We start from the raw sequence: 22,300 nt of genomic DNA, 5'->3' as shown, positions 1-22,300 counted from the left end.
TAATAAAAAAATATTTTATAAAATTAATTTCTTATATATTTTTAATATATATATAATTTTATAATTACAAATAGCATTAATAATATATAATTAAATATTTATAGAAAAAAAATTAGAAATATTAAAATTTATTCTATTGAAATGATGATGGAGTTGAGTCATAGTTTGACTCTCAATGAGGATGCCCTTAATCAAATCCCAGAGGCCAAGAGACCAATTTTTATATTTGAATGGTTACGTTTCTTGGATAAAGTTTTAATAGCTGCACAAAAGGTATTATTAATTTAAATAATTATTATAATATATTTGTTCTATGTTATAATCTGAAATAAATACATAATATTTTCATTATAAAATTTTTTTTCTATAATGATACATCATTTTTAGAGTGATATTAAAGGATGTCAACAAAAATTAGTGGAACAATTAACTAAACATATGCAAGGATCTCCTGGACCTCCTACAAGAAGACTTATTGCAAGATGTCTTGCAACTTTATTTAGTGTTGGTGATACATTTTTGCTTTTTGATACTGTTAATAAATGTAATGATATTCTCAGAAATAAAGATGATTCACCAAGTTTTCTTCCGACAAAGTTGTAAGTAAATTTTAATTTTAAAATCCATTTATTATTTTAAAATCTTTAGATATTATGTAATTTTTTAAATTTATCATTATTAGAGCTGCTATATGTTGTGTGGGATGTATGTATGAAAAATTAGGAAGAATGATGGGTAGATCATATGAAGAAACTGTACAGATTTTAATAAAATCTTTACGTTCTGCAGAATCACAGACAAGAATAGAAATTATGTATACTTTAGAGAAGGTAATATTTAATGTTATACAGATGTTAAAATTATTTGAAATTTTACATTTATATTTAAACAACTTGAATTATTAGGTTTGTGCTGGCATGGGATCTGCAATTACAAATGTACATAAAGAAATATATAAAGTTTCTAAACATTATCTTACAGATAGAGTAATGGCTGTAAGATGTGCTGCTGCAAAGGTATTTTATTGTTCATTTTCTATCAGTTTGTGAAAATATTGCTTAAAATATATTTAATATAATATTTATAGTGTTTATTAGAAATGTTGAATCATGCATCATTTTTATATACAACTGAAATAGAAAGTGTTGCTACACTCTGTTTTCGAGCATTTGAAGGTTCAAATTATGAAGTAAGATGTGCTATTGCAAAATTACTTGGCACATTAGTAGCAATGACACAATTACCAACTCCAAAAGGAAAGAATCCTTCAGGTATTTTAAATAAGGATTTTTAATTGTTTATAAATGATCAAAAATTATATTAATTATTATCAATGTTTAGTTACCCAAAATAAAAATAATAAACAAATCTCACTTGATGAAGTATTGAATATTTTAATGTCTGGATTTTTAAGAGGAGGAGTAGGCTTTTTAAAAGGAACTGGAGAGATAATAAAAGGAAATTCTAGTGTAAATAGAGAAGTTCGAGTTGGAGTCACACATGTAAGAAAAAATATAAAAAATAACATTGTTTTTTTATAAAATAATTTAATCCATTATTTATTATTTTATCAGGCATATGTCGTATTTGTTCAAATGTTAGGAGGATCATGGCTTGAACGTAATGTTGGTACATTAATTGCACATGTACTTGATCTTGTAACAAATCCAAAAGCAGCAAGTTCACATGTTGATGCTGTTTATTCTAGAAAATGTGTTAACTTTATATTACATGGTACTGTAGGAAAATTATTAGGTGAAGGAGCTCAAGCTGCTGCATGTAAAGAAATAGCACATATTATTTTGAAACAAATGAATTCTATTGGTAAATTTCATTGTTTAAAATTTTTATTGAATAATTATTTAATAAAATACATATATTTATTTATTTTTTTATATTTGAATTGTTAGATTTTAGTCCAGAAAATGCAAAAGATTGTAATCAAGAGACATTATTTAGTCAACATTTATTAGTATGTGCATTACAAGAAATGGGAAACTTGATTTTGGGTTTAGGTACAACAGCTTGTAATTTATTGTCTGATCAATCTTTGAGTATGTACTTTATTTACATATATTTTATCTATATTTATTTAATTTTAATTTCAATAATTTTCAATAATTGATTGCATTAATGTGCATGTTTTCTTAGATTTGATTGATACAATTATGGCCGTTTTGGTTCATCCATGCCAAGCAGCAAGACTTGCAGCTTCTTGGTGTCTACGTTGTATTTGTGTAGCAGTTCCAAGTCAAATAACACCCCTGATTGATCGTTGTGTTGATGGAATTGAAAATATGCGTAGTTCACCAGAAGCAATAGCTGGATATAGCAGTGCATTAGCTGCTGTTCTTGGTAGTGTTCATTTATCACCACTTGGCGTTCCACATACAAAAGGAAAAGTAATTATTTTTAAATGATATCTATATTTTTTATGTAATTTTATAAAATAAACGAAAAATTTTAATAATAAAATAAAAATTATCTATTTTATTTTAGATTATTTTTAATACTGCAGAAGAACTTTTGAGAAGTGCAAGTCAAAACAGTCGTTTATCGTTGAATAGAACACATGCTGGATGGCTTTTAATTGGAGCTATAATGACTCTTGGTATGATAAATTTAAATCAATTAATTATATAATAATAAATATTAAATATATTTGAAATGTTATATTTAATATTTAAAATTTTATATTTAATATAAATATATTTTATATTTAATATGTTTTTTTGTATGTTTTGTATTCAGGAACGGCAGTAGTAAAAGGATTATTACCTAGAATGTTATTATTATGGAGAAATTCTTTTCCTCGTTCAAATAAGGAACTGGAAAGTGAAAAAGCTAGAGGTGATGCTTTCACATGGCAAGTAACTTTAGAAGGTCGAGCTGGTGCATTATCTGCAATGCATAGTTTCTTATTACATTGCCCAGAACTTTTAAATGATGATATTACAAGACGACTTCTAACACCAATTGAATCTGCATTGGCAATGTTAACAAAGTATATTATTTTTTAATATATTTTTAAAGTATTTTAATGTAATATTAAACCACTTTTATTTACTCTAAAATAATATTTTAGTTTATCACCTGTACTAAAAAATTATGGTCAACAATTAAAAGCTCCAGCTGCCATGGTTCGTTTACGTTTATATGAAACATTATTATTATTACCACCTCAAACTTTTGAAGGTAATTGGAAATTAATTTTTTAAAAAATTATTATTTAGAAATGATATTTTTAAATACAAAAATATATATTATATTATTGTATTATATTATTATAAATGTATATTATATATATTGTAAATTAAACAGGTTCTTATACACATCTTTTAAGAATGTTGGTATCAGAGTTTACATTAACTGAAAATCCCGGAAATACTACAACTTCATTGTTGCGTGCTGTTTGTCATGCTAATGATTCTGTAATTCTTGGTACATGGTTACAAGAAACTGATCATCGTACAATAGAAGATCAGGTATATATCTTAAAATATTATTTTATGATTTTGTATTTTTAATGTAATTCGATATGTTACAAATGTAATATAATACTTTATATATGTTTTTTAAGATATTTCTCATTTATCACTATTAATATTCATTAATATAAAAACATATTAATATATAAACATATTATAACAAAAGCAGAAAAATTGTAAAGATATTGAGTACATATTATATTAATTCAAATTAACATTCAAATTTCCACTCATGTCCAGATGGAACCAAACAGAAGGGCAGATTTGGAACATGTGAGTAATGTCCTATGAAGCCTTTCGTTATCTGCTGTTCATCTGCACAATTTTCTTTTTCCATTTTTTACTTTTAATCATGATCATTGATTCATATTTTAGTTTTATTTATTTTTTTAAGCATTAAAAAGTTAATCAAAATATTAATTTTAATTTGTTATAAAATATAATGATGATTATTTTCACATAATTTTTATCAATATAAATATGTTACATTTGTTTATTTTTTATTTTTTATTGTAATCATATTGTTTATAGTAAAAAAATAAAAATGGAATTTAATCAATCTATATTTATTTATATTTGTACTTATGTTCTAGTTACAACCAAACAGTGCTGCAGGATCTGGAGCTTTGGAACATAATCCATGTTGTCTTTATAGACCTGTACCACAAGTAAACACTTTATTTTTTTTATTAAGAATACATAATAAAAATAGATCTTAATGATTGCAAATTATTTCTTTCTTTTTAGGATGATATAATACCTGGACCTTTACCTTTGGGAGTTGCAGTTATTGATCTCTCTGTATCCTTATTTGGTCAAATCTTTCCACGTGTAGCAAATAAACATAGATTACAAATGTTAGATCATTTCAGTGAATGTATAAAACATACAAAATCTGGTAGACAAGAAGCTATACAAATGAATGTTTTTACGGCAGTATTAAGTGGATTAAAAGGTCTTAATGAAGCAAAAACTGGTTTTGGTCAAGAAGATGTTAAGAAATCTGCTACTAATCTCATTATTGTAATATAATTTTCGTATATTAATATTGTAATATTTTTATTTTCTTAAATTTATTATAAAATATAATTAAAATATAATTTAATTTTATATATATAAATTTTACTCTGTATTATAGAGTGCTTTAGTAAGCAGCAATTCTATATTAAGATGGGCAGCAGGAGAAGCTGTTGGAAGAATGGCTCAAGTTATTTCTGATCCTAAATTTACGGCAGAATTAGCACAAACAAGTTTTGATCGTTTAAAATCAGCTCGTGATGTTGCTAGTAGAACTGGTCATTCTTTAGCATTAGGATGTCTTCATAAATATGTGGGTGGAATGGGATCTAGTCAACATCTGAATACAAGTGTCAGTATTTTACTTGCACTTGCTCAAGATAATTCATCTCCTGTAGTACAAGTAAGTATTGAAATATATATATTTATATGTAGTTCTTTAATGTCATGCATTAATTAAATATGATTTATATTTATTCAGGTATGGGCATTACATGCTCTTGCACTTATAGCTGATTCTGGTGGACCAATGTTTCGAGGCTATGTCGAACCTACATTATCTTTAGCTTTAACTCTTCTTCTTAATGTTCCTCATTCTTATATTGATGTACATCAATGTATAGGAAAAGTATTATCAGCTCTTATCACAACAATAGGTCCAGAATTACAAGGTTTTTATTTTATTATTGTTATTGTTAATTTCATGATATTTATGAAAATTTAAAAATTTATCTATGTACTTATTTATTATATATATTTTTAGGAAATACAACAACAATTTGTATGGCACGTTCATCATTTCTATGTGCTTGTGCAATTATGCAAGATCATCAAGATCCTCTTGTACAAGCAGAAGCTACAGGATGTCTTCAACAATTACATTTATTTGCACCAAGACATGTTAATTTATCTTCTCTCGTTCCTACATTATGTGTAAGATTTATATTATATTTTTCTTTCATTTACATTATATAAGTGATGCAAACTTTCATATTTTCTATTATAAATTATTTTACAGCGAACTTTATCAAGTAATCATCTACTTTTACGTAAAGCTGCAATATCTTGTCTTCGACAATTAGCTCAGCGAGAAGCAAAAGAAGTATGTGAACATGCAATGACATTAGCTAATGAAAGTCGAGATACTAATATAGTAGAAGGTCTTGTTATAACAGAAACTGGTCTTCCGGGCGTTTTATTTAGTATGTTAGATACAGAAACTGATAGCAAATTAATTAAAGATATTCATGATACGTTAACTAGTATGCTGCAAATTCTAGCAGCAGATCATTTATCTCAATGGTTATCCTTATGTAAGGATGTTCTTACAATAGCATCAGGTATGATATATATTATAATACTTATATTAAGTTCGTCGTTGCAAAATTAAATAATATTAATAAAATATATTAATAGATACATGTAATAACGAAGAAGGAAATACTATTGATGTCGAAGATAGTACTACAGATATTGATAATGCTGATGTAGAAGGAGACGATGATCAAGCTGAATTCCATGCTGATGAATCTACGAAACAACGGCCAACTATTACGCCACGATGGCCAACTAGAGTTTTTGCAGCACAATGTGTTAGGAAAATTGTTGCTGCTTGTATAAATAATAAGCACGCACACTTTGATCTTGCCTTAGCTAAAGAAATGCAAATATCTAAAGGCAGAAGTACGATTCTTTAAATTATTTTTAAAATTTTTAAATATCATATACTAAGATTTTGATAATTACAGGTGATTTTTTAGTATTACATCTTTCTGATTTAGTAAGAATGGCATTTATGGCAGCAACAAGTGATTGTGATCCTCTTCGGCTTGAAGGATTGAAAACATTACAAGAAATCATAGATAAATTTGCTAAAGTTCCTGAACCAGAATTTCCTGGACATTTATTACTTGAACAATTCCAAGCACAAGTAATTAAACATAGAAATTTTAAATATATTTTATAAATATATATTATTATTTACTATTTAATTATTATAGGTTGGAGCTGCGTTGAGACCGGCATTTTCAGCAGAAACAGCATCACATGTTACAGCTGCAGCATGTGAAGCATGTAGCGCTTGGATTGGAAGCGGTGTTGCTAGAGATCTCAATGATCTTCGTAGAGTACATCAATTACTTGTATCTTCTTTAGAAAAGTTAAGAGAGGGACATACACGACCACAACTTTATAATGAAAGTTTGTTAACACTTGAAAGATTAGCAATTTTAAAAGCATGGGCAGAGGTAAGAGACAAAATTTTTCTTTTAATAATTTCTATTTATTTCTTTCTTTTTTTTCTTTATTAGGTATATGTAGTCGCTATGATAAAAGATGGTTCTGCATTGAATAGTAAAAATACATTCAATCAAAATCTAAATCAAATTGATGATAATAATTCTGAAGATTTTGGAAAATTTGAATTTCAGACTGAGAGTTTATTAAGTTTAGTGCAACCAGAATTATTAAGTTTAAGTCAATATTGGCTAGCTGCTCTAAAAGATCATGCATTACTTTCATTACCTTCAGGTATGACGAGTTTTTATATTATATATAATTTTATATTATTTTATATTATCATAATTTTTTAAATTATATGTTTTTATGTAATATTTTTATAATAATAAATCAATATTTTATTAGAATTTTCTAGTCAATTACCACATGATGGTGGAGCTTTTTATACAACAGATACAATGGAATCTGCTCGACCTCATTATGCTGAATCATGGGCCCCAATCTTACATGCTGCAACACTTTGGCTCAATGCAAAAGGATTTGAATTGGAAGAAACAAAAAATGAAGTGAAAATATCAAATGCAACTAATAACAATAACAATAACAATAACAATAATAATAATAATAATGATGTTTCTACTAATACTAATACAAATGTTGAACGTTTTCATTTATTATTTGGTAACTATTTTTTAAAAATCTTTATTTTTTTACATTATTATTTCTTATTATATTAAATAATAATAATATATCATAAAAATATATAATATAGTAGAATGTATATTATATATCATTTTTATTTATTCAATATTTATTAATATTTATTAAAAATTTTAGGTATATGTATGGAAGCTTTGTGCAGTCCTCGTATTTCAGAGTCTACTCAAAATATAGAAACGTGTTTAAATGCATTATATACTTTATTAGATTCTACATGGGCTCGTAAAGTTTTAATTACAGATCGTTCATTACCGATTGAATTATGTAATGTTCTTCACAGGTATCTTTTTTTAATTATATAAATATAAATATATAAATGTTATATTATAATTAACAATTTATGATATTTTATTGTAGAATGCTTTTAACAAGAGAAAATTTTACGATTCAAATGATAGTAATGGAAGTTTTAAAACAAATAATGAAAGCAGCACACGAAGATTTAATAGAAAAAAAGAAATCTAAATTGAAAGGTAAAAAGAAATAATATTCTTTTTTATATAAAACATATTATTAGCATATTATGAATTATTATTAATATATATTATTTTGTAATAGAAATTGCACCAGTACATGAAGAAAGCAATGAAACTGAAGATGTAGATTTACTAGGGGAAGGAGAAGAAAGTGGTGAACTTATTCCTGGAAAATCATTAGTATTCGCTATTTTGGAAGTATGTTTGTGTCTTTTGGTTCGACAAATACCAGCATTAAATCCTAATCCTGGTGGAACTACAGCAATTTTATCTCAAAAGGGATATATGCCATCTGAAGAAAGTGGGAAACTTATAGCTGCTACACTTAATATAATGGAATCTCTTCCTACTCTTTGTTCTCCTCAAGGTAAAATATTTAATTTTAAATAAGATATTTAATATTATCTTTAAATAATTATCTAATTATCTTTAAATAAGATAATTTTAAATATTTATTTTTAATACATATTTTTGAATATTAGGAGCAATAGCAATTTTACCAACATTATTGTATTTATCAACTGGAGTAATTAGAGAAACTGCAGTGCGTACTGACAATGAATGCAATAAAACAACATCAGATGCACCGGTTCATGCAGCTTTGCATTGCATAAAAAACCTTATTACAAATAAATATGCAAAAGATCATAAAAGTAAGGAACAATGGACAAGTCTTTTACAAAGCGCTCTTGCTAAAATTATCGACCTCGCTAAAACTGGTATTGGAAGTTAAAATTATATAAGATTTATTTTCATGATAAGATGTTTTTTTAATTAATAATTTTTAAAAATATTCATAGGAAATGATGAAACAAAAATGGATGAAGTGGCAATGATGTTAGGAATTGCAGTATTTGTTCTTCATGCATCGCCTGAAGTTGTGAGTGCACCGAACTTACAGTTTCCGTGTATAAATCATTTTAGACACGCTTTTCAATCAGAAAATATAATGGTTATTATTTTAAAAATATTTTATGTATCATTAATAATTTAATATACATATATTCTTATTTTTTGAAATATTACAGGTTAAATTAAAATGCGTTCAAACATTGAGAACAATATTTTTACATCCAGAACGTATAATAAGTATTCCTTATATTCATGCATTAGCTCCAAGATTAGTAGAATATTTATATAGTGATAAAAGTAAACAAGTCACAACTGATGTGGGATTGTCTTTCACCTTAGAATGTGTTAACACAATTGAAGCTCTTATAGGACTTGCTGATCTTTCACATCGTATGTATATTTATTTGTATTATTTTGATTTCATTTATTATAAATTCAATAGTATATTATAATATAATAGTATATTAATATCAGATTAGTGTATATAGTTATATAGTAGTGTTATATATAGTATATTAATATAGATATTAAAAAGCTGATAAAAAGTATGTTACATGCTATTCAGGAGATCTTTTGCAAGGTGTGTGGAAAAACAATATAATTATGCAATGTAATATATTTCCATCATATTTTATATCATAAAATATATTTTATTTGTTTAAATGTATTAAATATAAATATATTATTAATTTTTGTAAGTTTGTTTCTAATATTTTATTTTTATAAATATCTAGGCATACAGATGTTAACTTTACTTGTGCCAATCCTAATTAATTATTTATTGGAAGGAGATCAACTACAACATGCTTCCAAATATCAATTAAGTCTTCATCAACAAAGTTTTCAATGGCTTAATAAAATAGGACCAAAATATCCTCAGGTATCTAAGTTATATTATAATGTACAATGTATATTATAATATATGTCGAAATTAAAAAAATATATATATATATATAAATTATAATTATTTAAATAAAATTTTTTATTTTAGGAATTTAAAATGTTAATGTCACAATCTACAGAATTAAAAACTAAATTAGAAAATGCAGTTAGATCTACTCATCAACAAGCACAAAAACACCCTAGACCAGTAGATCTTGTAAAACCACAGATAAAAATCTCTACACCATCTATTAAGCTCAAAACAGATTTTTCAAATTTTAATTAATCTTTCTTAATATAGTATCATTATTATAATAGTATCATTAAACATGTTGTATATTTATTTAAAATATATAATTTTATTATAAATTATAATTTAAGTTATAATATAATTTTATTATAAATTAAACTCTCATAATTAAACACAGAATACTTTTATACTAGAAATATTAAAAATGAGATAACAACATATATCACATAACAATATTCTGAAATATAAATATACAATATGTTAAAAAATAGTCTTTGTAAATCTATTATAATATATTAATAATAGCATTATATTAATTCATCAATTAAATTACATAATTAAAGTAAATAATTCAATATTATGTATAACAAAATATTTTAGTTATATGAAAATTCTTATATTTCGTTTTCCAGTACTTATTTATATATGTATATTATCTAGTATATGTAGGTATTGATAATTTTTTAAAAAAATTGGATTATTCTGTTCATTCTAATGTTACAGGTATTCGTTCGAACTCGTCTGATTTTTTTAAATCCAAAAACTCGAATCCAAATATAGGATGATTTCAGGTACTTGCATATTTCTAATGTTTTTGGTTTTTCTTGTCTTTTAGATAAATAAGAATTGAATTTAAATATAAAAATATTTAAAAAGATAATATTAGCAAAATTTAATATGCAAAATATTAAAAAATTTTTTTTATTTAGTTATATTTTTTAAGTTAAATTATTATTTTTGCTTTTTTATATAAACATATAAAAAAAATTAATGCTATACATTTAGAACATGTGTACTATAAATGTATAATTATATTTATTTAAATTGTAAATCTTATATATATATATATAGTATATTTTGTAGAAAACATTAATAATTTTTTTAAGTTTATTTATATTAATTATATTAAAATAAATATAAAAATTGAGATTTATTATATCAAGACATAATAAAAAATTATAGAAATTAATGAAAGAATAAGTAGTATTTTATGTTATGTAACTAAATATATTTTCTTAAATTATAAATATATATTTTGCATAGTTAATATTACAATATAAAAATATATAATATTCTATTATTAATAAATTAAGATTTATAATGTTACTAATTATAGTGTAATTTAAGAAATTTTTTTTACATAATTAATCATTTTAAGTACAATTTTTAAATATTTTAAAACTTAGTCAAAATAAAGATTATTTGTGTAATGATTGTATTTTACATAAATTTTAACTTAATATATTTATAATAATTTATTTTTAATAAATGTAATAAATAGATTAGATTTTTGTTAATGAATAAGAAATTCTTATTCTCTAAAAATCTAATTTATTAGTATTTAAAATAACATATTATAAAATAAATAGATTATAAAAAGTAGATATTATAAAAATATATTGTAAAATAAAATAAACATAATGTAAGAAGAATATCATATATTATGAAATTAATGAAATTCTTATATATTTCATGCAATATATATAAATAAAGTAGAACATAATTATTAAATCTAATATAAAGTACTTCTTTTTAATATAATATTGGTTAATAAAATATAGAAGATATATTATATTGTAATATAATGATAACAATTATGTATAATAATAATAATTATTATATTAATTTTAATATTTGTTAGAATAATCAACTTAAAATATAATAGAAAAAGAAAAAAATAGATTTTTATCCATTCAAAATATTTAAGAAAATTATGCATATATAAATATGCATATATAAATCTATTATAAATGTTTTTAATAAATCATAGTAATTTAATTAAAAATTTTAAATATATTTAATTATTTAATAAAAAATATATGTTGAAATTAAAATAATATTTATATTCATTTAAATATAATATATAAATTTAAAATTAATATTAAATATATTAAATTATAAAAGTATAAATGTTATAAATATTATATTTACTTTATTCTAGAATAACTTATATATATGTTATTAAATATTAAGTACATATTAAATATTATATAATATATATGTTTTATCTATGTAAAGCAATATATCAATGTTATGTATTAAACATTAAATATTAAATATTAAATATTAAAGATATTAAAAAATATAAATATTTATTTATAAGATATAAGTATTTCTTTTAAAAATATGTAAATTATTAAATAAAGTAATAATTATATAATTATACATTGCATTCTCGTGTTATTTTTTACTAATCTCAATTAGCATATATATATAAAGCAAGTATATATAAAGTATATAAGTATATAATCTTATAATATTTACATTATGATATATATTTACATTATGATATGTTGTATATTTGTTACTGTATTATTGAGAAAGATATGATATTATAATTATATATATATGCTAATTGTATATTAAAGAAATATAAAATTTACATTAATGAAATATAAAAAAAAATTAAAATTAAAAAATTTAATATTTCGTTGGTATGATTTGAGTTCCAATCGTCATTTCCTCGTATGATTTCCAGTTCCAATTATCATTTAGTAGAGTAGGATAGCAACCGATATATTCGCATATAAAAAATATTTCGTTAGCTGTGCATGACTTTTAATACATTTTATCTTTTCGTAATAATGAATAATCGTATTATCTTCAAGTGATATTCTTCTAAATCATATTGTGAATTGTATAAAATATAAATATAAAAATATATCATAAAAATTGTAATATTGTAAAAAATAAATTTACAAAATAATTGCATTTTTTATTGTTTATTACAAATATTAAAGTAAAATGATAAAAGCAAAAAAATTTATTGTGTTAAAACATTTTAACGGAAAACCGAAAAAATCAGATTTACAATTAATTGAAGAAGAATTACCTAGTCTTCAGAATGGAGGTAAAAATTTAATATTATTATATCATATTAATATATTTAATATATATATATATTTATGGAGATATTTTTAATTTAAATATTTCGTAAAATAATATTTTTAGAAAAAATGTAAAATTTTTTAAAAGAAAAATACAACTATACTATTTATTTTTTATTTGTTGAATATTTTTAAGGTCATTTGAAGATCAATTGTTAATATTATGTTAATTCTTATCGACTATATTTCGATCATATTAGTCCTATTTATTAAAAGTAACTATTTCACGCATTATTTTATATGTATCTAAATACACATATAATAAATAATTTATAATTTTTTATTTTTAATATATTAATACATTTTTATTACAAGTATTTATTACAAGTATATGATATACATATATATCACTTTTGTATATTTATATTTTATATTCTATTTATTATTATAATTTTTTTAATTTTAGAAAATAATTGAAAATATCTTTTGAATATACAAATTTTTGAATAAATATTAACAAAGTAGTAAAAGAAGGACAGAAATATGTTAAAAATTAGGAAATCAGCGCCATCTCTAGAGTGCCGCAAATGAAACATGTAAAGAAAGGACAGAAAATTGTGGGAAAAGGATAGAGATAAAATAAGAATTGACTATCAACGCCATCTCTCGAGTATCAAGCATATTTTTTTTTAGCATATTTTAAACTTTGTTTTTCTAAAAATACTGAAGATGGTGCTGACTCTCAATTCTTGTTCTATCTTATCCTATCTTTAAAGAAATATTCTTAATACTCGAGAGATGGCGCTAATGGTCAATTCTTACCATATCTCTATCCTTTTCCTACAATTTTCTGTCCTTTCTTTCTATGTTTCATTTGCGGCACTCTGAAGATGGCGCTGATATCAATATTTTTATTCTATCTTTATCTTTCTCTCATTATTTACTCTCCTTGTCTATAATTCTTGGTGCATAATCATTACAGTCATGATTACATGATTACAGAAGTATGAGATATCAATTAAACTCCTTTTATCATTTCTCTTTTAAAATTATAATGCATTTTAATCTTTAATGTAAAAAAAAATAAAGATGTTATAGATATCTCTTCAAGATATGAAAGAAAAAATACATTTTAAATTTATTCTATATTTTATCTTTATGTTTCTATTTTTATAGAAAATAATATACTATTTTTACTTATGTATTAAAAATATATAATTCTATTTAAATATAGCAAGTTAATTTTTATATTTCGTGTATTATTTGAGAAGAAAAATAATTACATAATATTATTTTTGAAACTATTTAATTCTTATTTGAAATATTTTTTAATATGCCAAATAATAAAAATACAATACAAATGCTTAATGTATTCTTGAATTTTTTAAAAATTAAGAAACGATTAAAAATGCATTAAAAATGGCAGTTTTCATGATAGAAGATAAATATGCAAGAAGTAAATGTTTAGATTTGTTTATTTAAATTGTAATAATAATATTTTAAAACTTTAACTTTAATTCTAAAAAAAATTACAACACTAAGAAGAATGATAAAAAGTTAATTATAAGAACAATAAATATACAATAAATATATAAAAACCTCTTTTATATATTATATTTTCCTCATACAAAGAAAAATTGGATAAAAATTTCTTTCAATCTATAATTCATAGAAAATTCCAAGAATTTTAATGATTCCTAGAATTCGAGGTCATTTCCAAGAATTATCAAAAATTCCTGGAAAAATTTCTCGAGTGACCTTCTATAATATCATGTTCTCCTAATATAAAATCGAGTTTTTGGCCAAAAATTTCGTTCGTTCGATCATTCGGAAATTTCCAAGAATTTGACGTCATTTCCAAGAATTTTAAAGATTCCGAGAATTTAACGTCATTTCTAAGAATTGCGAGAAAATTCCTAGAAAAAGCGATCTCCTGTTGTATCATGTTCTCCTAATACAAAATCGAATTTTTGACCAAAAATTTTATTCGTTCAGGAAATTTCGATCTTCCTTATTAAATATCTCATTTGTTTTCCATAATATTAAAAAATGCTTCGAATAAAAAATGAATAGTTTCGTAACGGCTATATTTCGATGTCTTCAATTTTTTCGTAGATGAACTCGATAAAAAACTTATCAACTCACTATATTGATGGAATACATTGTAATTATGTAATAATGTTAATGCAAAATTGTACATTATTACATTAACTATACTTTTATGTATTTTTTAAATATTATAGGAATAATTATATCGGAACTTTAAATAAAATGTTATTTTTAAAAATAATAATTAAAAAAAAAGAAATTTTAAATTAATGTTATATTGATAACTTACAAAGTTGTGATGTATTCTTGAATTCAAATCTAAGATGTAAGATGACAATTTTCTTCGAATTTATCGAATAAAATCTTACATCTGATAAATTTCATATTTGAATATATTTTAAAAAATTTGAATGAATTAAAAAAAAATGAAGAGTTTTAGTGATTTCACTTAAATTTTCGAAATTCAGGATTTTAAATACATAATAAAATTTATATGATGATTATTAAGAAAAAAATAAAATAAAATAAAAATAAAAAATTGAAATTATCATAATTATTCTTTAATAAATTAAATATTTACAATATAATATATATTAAAAACTATATAACATTTTACATTTAATTTTGCTTACTTTTAGAATTCCTTATTCAAGCGGAATATCTTTCCGTGGATCCTTATATGCGAGTTTATATGCTAAGATATCCAGTGGGTTCAATAATGCTTGGCTCGCAAATAGGCAAAATCATTGAGTCAAAGAATTCAAACTTTCCAGTGGGAAAAAAGATTATCGCTGATGTCGGTTGGAGATCACATACAATTATAAATCCATTTCGTTGTAATGCAGAATATGAATTCAAAAAACCAAAACTACTTCCTGATTTAGAAGATTTGCCAATGTCGTTATATTTAGGAATGTTAGGAATGCCAGGGTATTAATTATTTGAATATTGAATTTTTTTTTAATATCTTTTCATAAACTAGATTGATATTATTTATGTTTTTAAATTTGTTATTTCAGGAATACAGCTTATTTTGGTCTTTTGGAAATTTGCAAGCCAAAGAAAGGTGAAACTCTTGTTATAAGTGGAGCTGGAGGAGCTGTTGGTTCTCATGTTGGTCAAATAGGGAAAATTCTTGGACTTACTGTCGTTGGTATTGCTGGTTCAGATGAAAAATGTAAATGGCTTGTGAAAGAGCTTGGTTTTGATCATGCTATTAATTATAAAGAAGGAAATCTTGATGTTGCTTTAAGGAAGGCTATACCAAAGGGAATCGATTGCTATTTTGATAATGTAAGTACAATGTTTTTTCTTTAATTGAATGAAATAATGTTTAAATTTTATAATTATTTTATTATTATTACGTATGTTATATAACAATAGGTGGGAGGAGATATTTCTAGCATTGTTATGTATCAAATGAAACTCAATGGCCGCGTAGCTGTTTGTGGATCTATTTCTTCGTATCACGCTGATGCTTCATCGTTACCAAAAGCGACGATTCTTCAACCAACAATGGTATTTAATGAATTAAAGGTAGAAGGTTTTTTGGCCACTCGTTGGGACAATCGTTGGAACGAAGGTATAGAAAAAAATCTTCAATGGATACGCGAAAAAAAAATTCGTTATCACGAAACCATTGTAAAGGGTTTCGATAATATGTTTGATGCATTTGTTGAAATGTTAGAAGGAAAGAATATTGGTAAAGCTATTGTTCAAGTTTGAAGAAAAAAAAAAAATATTGTGATTTGTTTATTAATTATTTTTATATCTATCTACAAAATAAATATATTTTTTTTTTCGTGTAATGGTAAATGTATTAAAATTTTAAATTATATAATTATATAAAATAATATTTTCGATTAATTTGTACATTTTTATTATATATGCAAATATAAAATTTTTATATAATTATGAATTTTTTTATTTATGAACCACAAAAGATATGAAGTAATTAGCATAGACAGTTTTATTGCAATATATTACATAGATCATAATGCATCACAATGAATAATTACATTTGGTTTTTCGATGCCCGAGAGCATGATGCTTAAAATTTAGGTACATATCTTAATAATAATCGTAACGTTACGTCTAGTACAACCTTATACGATACCTTACAGAAAATTACGCAAACTTACATCCATTTCTACTTACAATATAATACATTTCTCAGTTTAATGGAAATTCCATTGTTTCGAAAAAACATTAGAGAGAAAAATTTCAATAAACAGAAATACATATTTCAATTCAATTTGTATGTTCTTGTTGGTAAATATTTTTTTGTTGTACGAATTAATTTCAAAATAATTATTAACATCATTGAAACACCATCAATGTTATACCTATCGAAAAAAGAGATTGATCGTAAAAAATAAAATTCCTTTTTTTATATAAAGATCAGTTTCACCGTTTAAAAAAAGACAATATCATTATAAATACAAAGATCGTATCACGGTGCAGGATTAAAAATCATTCGATCAATTCGGAAAAATACTCGGAGAAAAATACATCAATTTTAAAATTGTACGAATATACGAATCGTTTTATCAACAATGTAAAACAATCGGATATCGTAAATTTTATGATCTCGATTATAAATCATTTGGAATATTCCGTCCAAGTCTAATAATGAGAATCATTATTATTTTTCATCAAAAAGACATATTTCGATTACGATTTAGCCGGATATGAAACTCGAGTTCGAATTTCACCGAATCGATGCAAATTGTCCTCCTCATATAATAATCCTGAATTGCTCGGATCATGTCCCATCAAACGAACACATTCGCATCAGGATATTCGTTGGAATTTCATCACGTGACATTGATCTCCTCGTCCTCCTCGTTCTCTGTTTGTTCTTCCGGCCGCTGTGGACTCGTCAAAGGACTCACGTCGCTTAAATCCAATCGAGGCCTATCTCCATCGGCGTCGCTTAAGTCAGGATTAGGATTGTTCTTGTTTGGTAATGTCTGCTCTCGTGAACCTCCGGTTGCTAGCAACTCCCTCTCTTTGCTGTTCCTCCACTTCATTCGCCGATTTTGGAACCAGATCTTTACCTGGACACACACAATTCGAAACGTGTTCATTTTATGTGATATAATATAAATTAAATAATTTAATCGTAATAAAGATACGAGATAAAGCTACGATTTGACGATTCCTTCCTTGGAATCAATATTAAGAACAATTTTATTAGGAATATTCTTGACGATGGTTTAAATGATATTTAAAGAATATATAAAACGTAAAAAATGTTATAAATAATATAGGACAAACAATTCCATTGAAATGGCTCTATTTAAAAATTAAATTTAATTGGCGTTTTTTTAAATGATATGTTTAAGTTTTTCTTTTCTTTTCTTTTGTAATTCCACAAACGCTAATTTCTGGAATTAGGAAGGACGCGACGTTCTCACAGTTCTCTCAGTCATTTTCATCCACTATTAAAGACCATAATACATATTACCGAACGGTCGAACGAGCCAACGTCAAACGCACATGAACTTTGAAAATTTTCCGTACCCCTACCCTTTGTATCCCTTTTCCAGCCAGTTTCGCCTCTCCTTCGTGCCACCCTTCACTTCCCCGATACCTGTGTTCCCGTTCGCCACTTTATTACAGCCTTGAGCTATAATAACGTCGAAACGTTGACCCCGCGTTCGCCGCGAATTGATTTATCTAAACTACTTTTCGAATTTTTCACTCCTCCCTCTCCCACTTTGTTTCATTGATATGATCCGTTAATTAATCGCACGGATGCACTTCACACTCCTGATCTCGAAGATTTTAAGAAGTAAGAAAATAATTAAGATGTGATGTTTACAAAATTTTGTTTAAGGAAGATGAAAGAATATTCGATAACCTTCCCGATTTTTCCTTAATTTGAAGGATTAAATTTTGGAATTTTTTGATTTGGCAAGTTTACAAAATTTTGTTTAAGGAAGATAAAAGAATATTCGATAACGATTTTTCCTTAATTTGAAGGATTAAATTTTGGAATTTTTTGATTTGGTTTGGTAAGAGTTTTAAAGAGTCTGGCGGAGATAAATTAAAAATCGTTTAAAATCGATCGATGCAGAGATGTTGTTCGTGCAGAGTTAGAGAGAGTGAAAATGATTTAATGTCGGACGATGGAGATTCGTTCAGAGACAAAAGGAAACTCATTGGCATTAATATTCGTACGATTCGTATTCGTTATTTGACGCGATATTGTGTTTTAAAAAGGGTTTTAAACAGAACTATTAACAACTTTTGAAATCTTTTCAACAACATTATCTGCGCTTGACATCAGCTGCCTCGTTATTAATACTGCTTGACCCTGTTGGTAGGAAGGGCGAGAAATTGATAAAAAAGGTTTATTATTCTTTAATATCTCGTCGAACATTTTATGGAACTTGGCGAACGTGTTGCGTGCAACTGACATGTTGAAATGTGAACGAACTTGATGCGTCAATGCATCTTTCTTCTTGTTACATACTTTTTATTGTTTTCATTTATTTCCTTCAATTTTTATTTTTTTTTTTATTTTTATTCATCAATTTTTTTTTCTTCCTTCGTTTTTTTTTTTTTAGAAACGTAGCTAAATTTAAATAATATATATCAGATTTAACAAAATTTACATGAAAAATCTTATCCATGTTTTCAATTTACAATTTCTAGATTGAATCTCATCAAATTTATTGAAACGTATTTAAATTTTATATATAGTAATCAAATAGAACACTTTTTCTAATCATTTTTGAATTCGAAAACGTGGACAAACAAATTTTAAGTACGTAGGTGAGAAAATTATATCTGGATCTGCCAAGGGTTAATTTTACCCAAATTGTTTTCGTATTTTCATTTGGCGGGGTGTGTGCACTTGACACGATGCACGAACCCTAACGATTCGACGTGTTAATACGCAGTGGGGTAAATTCCGCGTTGTATCTTCAATAGATACTGGTCCAAAATTTGGAATCAATTTTTCTCTCTCGTTTCATCCAATTTTTTCATCGAATTGAAATCAACGTTACAGATGTATTAACAGTACTTTCATCTAATTCAATAGATAGATTGAATGATTCCAAATTATCATTTTTGACACGAAAATGCATCATCATTATGTAATTCGACACAGTGTGATATAAAAAAAAATATATGTATATATAATTTGAAGCGAATTTTTATAATCAAACGATTCTACGCTGAACGATTTCGTGAAAATAAATATAAATAATTTGTATATAATTCAAACTAATGGAAAGATTGATTTTTTTTTATTTATTCGATATTTAAATAATTACGCACGTAAATTTGGAATTTTTTTTAATATTTAAAAAAGAGGGTCTTATATATTTTTATATCTCAATAATTGATATAAATTGTTCTTTATTGATTCGGTCATTTATTGCTCGATGATCGATTGAAAGGAGTACAATCTACAATTTTTGCGCGAAATTTCACAAACGTCGATCTGGCTTGACGTTTTGCATAAAAATTCTGTTTAAAAATTCCACTTTTAACGCTCGATTAATTAAAATGATTTGTAATTTGGTGTTTGAATCACCTTGGGATGATAGATTTCCGAAAAATATATCGACGAAATTTTCTTTCCTTTTTTTCTTTTTTTTTTTTTTTTTTTTGAAAGTATCGAACTATCGGTTAGAATAAAAGTAGCGTCGAGCCGTTTAAAAGGCAAAAATCCCTTGAAATCCGATGCTTTCGACGAACGAAAAAGATTATAAGAGGGTGGATTAATATTGAGCTCAAGACGTTGCTCGCTTAGGGTTGAACACTCCATCCAGGAGAATGCTTGAAAATGAAAACCAGGAGGGGATCGCTTTGCCACGCGAGTACATATTAAAAAAAAAAAAAAGAAAAGAAAAGAAAAGAAAAGAAAAGAGAAGAAATGAGAAAAAGAAAAACGAAATAATATCGATATTTATTCACTGCTATTTAACGTTTCTTTTTACTGCAGGAAATTTTAGAAGAATGATTTCAGAAGCAAGAGAAATTCATCGATTATCGTATAATAAGTTCTCAACGAGCGGAAATTTTGTGGAATGTATTCCAACGGAATCAAAGGATTCGTACTTCCGTACTTCCGGTTCCGGCCGATTCTTCTTCTCCTCCTTCTTTCCGTTTTACGTTTTGCAAGTGGCGACGGTGATTGATTGTCCCGTCAGCGGCAGACAGGTTCGGGAACTGTATAACAAAAGTAACAAAGCTGTTCTCCGTTCCTGGGTGTGAAAGACACGCCAAGCTTTTCGTAGAACTCGAATCATTCCATTGTTCACGCTTTTCATTGCTTCTGTCCCGTGTATATATATATACATATCTGTACCTTTCCGCAACTTTCGATCATTTTGTAAATCCAAGTTCCAATCTTTTTCTGTCAAATTTTCCCTTCGAAAATAATATCCCCTCTCGTTCGCGAGATAGAAAAAAAATTATATCCAAAATTTTAACCGAAACAAGAATCTCGCCGATCTCACCTTATCGAACCGTGATATAATTGAAATTACCCATTAATGGCCATAATTGCTATTTCAATAACAAAGCTACGGATAATTCGAATATCATAATCAATGATCACTCGAACAGCCACGCTCGATGCAATAATTACTCGAATCGCTTCACCGCCCCTCGATTCAATTTCTCTCCCTCTCCATCACCACCTCCCTGCCCCCGGAATCACGTTTAATCGTTAACTTATTGGCTGGAGAGGCCACGCGTTCGCGCGCCCCTCTCACCTCTTCCCTCCCCCTCCTTTCCCCAGTTCAAAATCCTTAAACACCCCCCCGCCCCCTCCTCGATTAAACACCAACCCCGTCCCCGATATATCCCACCTCAGAGACCAGGAAAGAAAACACTCGATCGTCGTAAAATTTCTCTCCTCATCCCCTTTGAGAAAGAAAAAAACTTCCCCCCTCTGCTTCTAAATCATCACCCCCGAAACCATCCCGAGGATCCGATAATATAAGGCGAATGTAACTCCAATCCTTTACGATTCCCATTAAAATAAAAAAGAAGGAAACGAGTGAGAGAGAGGGAGAGAGGAAGAAAAGGAAAGGAAAACCGGAAACGTTTCACGCGATACGCGATAAGGATCGGGTCCGGATACGAAAGGATCAGGAATAACGAACGACATCCGAAACGCGTTCTATAGAGTGGGTAATCGTTAAACGATTGGCTGCAGTCAGCCTACCGGTCTCTCCTTTCCTCGACCACCCTCTAACCCTCGCTCCTTCCCACCTCCGAGTCTTCTCCTCCATTCCCTTCTCCTCGCGGCCACGCGCGACCGCCCTTACTTCCGCCCCACCTCCGCGAGAACCACGAGGGCCACCCTCTTTATCTCCCTACGACTCACCCTCTTTCGTCCTCTCTCCCTGCATACGTATACATACACACACATACGTACACATATACACAAAGTACGATAGGTAGTTCGGTGCGCGGCGGTGACGCCATCTGGCGCAGTTTAATAAAAGACGATCGATTATGACGTCGGCCTCA

At 26.2% G+C, this 22,300-nt stretch overlaps 4 protein-coding genes across 8 annotated transcripts in view; 2 read left to right on the top strand and 2 right to left on the bottom strand.

Annotated features, from left to right (window-relative positions):
* The window catches only part of LOC102677103 (sensory neuron membrane protein 2), a 26,472-nt gene extending 19,439 nt beyond the window's left edge, over window positions 1–7,033 (bottom strand). For both annotated transcript variants that reach the window (XM_031510440.1, XM_031510442.1), the window contains exon 1: window positions 7,020–7,033. The gene's annotated coding sequence lies outside the window, so the exon portion shown is untranslated. The remainder of the gene's footprint in view (window positions 1–7,019) is intronic.
* Window positions 1–10,118, top strand: part of LOC102676602 (HEAT repeat-containing protein 5B) — a 10,824-nt gene extending 706 nt beyond the window's left edge. The window contains exons 2-35 of one of the 4 annotated variants that reach the window (XM_006615542.2): window positions 105–273; window positions 388–599; window positions 683–830; window positions 906–1,016; window positions 1,088–1,271; window positions 1,342–1,502; window positions 1,575–1,824; window positions 1,911–2,054; window positions 2,152–2,402; window positions 2,500–2,611; window positions 2,752–3,004; window positions 3,086–3,195; window positions 3,322–3,485; window positions 3,729–3,761; window positions 4,082–4,156; window positions 4,236–4,511; window positions 4,627–4,908; window positions 4,987–5,176; window positions 5,269–5,438; window positions 5,524–5,845; window positions 5,922–6,188; window positions 6,254–6,435; window positions 6,506–6,751; window positions 6,815–7,034; window positions 7,149–7,424; window positions 7,581–7,743; window positions 7,821–7,936; window positions 8,022–8,306; window positions 8,422–8,658; window positions 8,740–8,891; window positions 8,968–9,181; window positions 9,357–9,371; window positions 9,526–9,671; window positions 9,783–10,118. In XM_006615542.2, the coding sequence (XP_006615605.1) occupies window positions 142–273; window positions 388–599; window positions 683–830; window positions 906–1,016; window positions 1,088–1,271; window positions 1,342–1,502; window positions 1,575–1,824; window positions 1,911–2,054; window positions 2,152–2,402; window positions 2,500–2,611; window positions 2,752–3,004; window positions 3,086–3,195; window positions 3,322–3,485; window positions 3,729–3,761; window positions 4,082–4,156; window positions 4,236–4,511; window positions 4,627–4,908; window positions 4,987–5,176; window positions 5,269–5,438; window positions 5,524–5,845; window positions 5,922–6,188; window positions 6,254–6,435; window positions 6,506–6,751; window positions 6,815–7,034; window positions 7,149–7,424; window positions 7,581–7,743; window positions 7,821–7,936; window positions 8,022–8,306; window positions 8,422–8,658; window positions 8,740–8,891; window positions 8,968–9,181; window positions 9,357–9,371; window positions 9,526–9,671; window positions 9,783–9,959 (6,276 nt within the window). In that variant the 5' untranslated portion in view covers window positions 105–141 and the 3' untranslated portion in view covers window positions 9,960–10,118. The remainder of the gene's footprint in view (window positions 1–104; window positions 274–387; window positions 600–682; window positions 831–905; window positions 1,017–1,087; window positions 1,272–1,341; window positions 1,503–1,574; window positions 1,825–1,910; window positions 2,055–2,151; window positions 2,403–2,499; window positions 2,612–2,751; window positions 3,005–3,085; window positions 3,196–3,321; window positions 3,486–3,728; window positions 3,762–4,081; window positions 4,157–4,235; window positions 4,512–4,626; window positions 4,909–4,986; window positions 5,177–5,268; window positions 5,439–5,523; window positions 5,846–5,921; window positions 6,189–6,253; window positions 6,436–6,505; window positions 6,752–6,814; window positions 7,035–7,148; window positions 7,425–7,580; window positions 7,744–7,820; window positions 7,937–8,021; window positions 8,307–8,421; window positions 8,659–8,739; window positions 8,892–8,967; window positions 9,182–9,356; window positions 9,372–9,525; window positions 9,672–9,782) is intronic. The other 3 variants (XM_006615544.2, XM_006615543.2, XM_006615545.2) reach the window with 3 other exon arrangements.
* Window positions 10,119–12,603: 2,485 nt separating this feature from the next.
* LOC102676468 (prostaglandin reductase 1-like) lies at window positions 12,604–16,714 on the top strand. The gene is made up of 4 exons (XM_006615541.1): window positions 12,604–12,774; window positions 15,439–15,730; window positions 15,820–16,093; window positions 16,184–16,714. The coding sequence occupies exons 1-4, from the start codon at window positions 12,669–12,671 to the stop codon at window positions 16,523–16,525; spliced, it is 1,014 nt and encodes a 337-aa protein (XP_006615604.1). The 5' UTR covers window positions 12,604–12,668; the 3' UTR covers window positions 16,526–16,714.
* A 588-nt stretch (window positions 16,715–17,302) lies between these two features.
* The window catches only part of LOC102676327, a 19,571-nt gene continuing 14,573 nt past the window's right edge, over window positions 17,303–22,300 (bottom strand). Inside the window, exon 4 of the mRNA XM_006615540.2 lies at window positions 17,303–17,859. Within this exon, the coding sequence (XP_006615603.1) occupies window positions 17,617–17,859 (243 nt within the window). The 3' untranslated portion in view covers window positions 17,303–17,616. The remainder of the gene's footprint in view (window positions 17,860–22,300) is intronic.

Source organism: Apis dorsata, unplaced genomic scaffold (assembly GCF_000469605.1).
Source record: "Apis dorsata unplaced genomic scaffold, Apis dorsata 1.3 scaffold_227, whole genome shotgun sequence".
Classification (NCBI taxonomy): domain Eukaryota; kingdom Metazoa; phylum Arthropoda; class Insecta; order Hymenoptera; family Apidae; genus Apis; species Apis dorsata.
The sequence above is the reverse complement of the archived record's forward strand: the minus strand, read 5'-3'. Positions and strand labels throughout refer to the sequence as shown.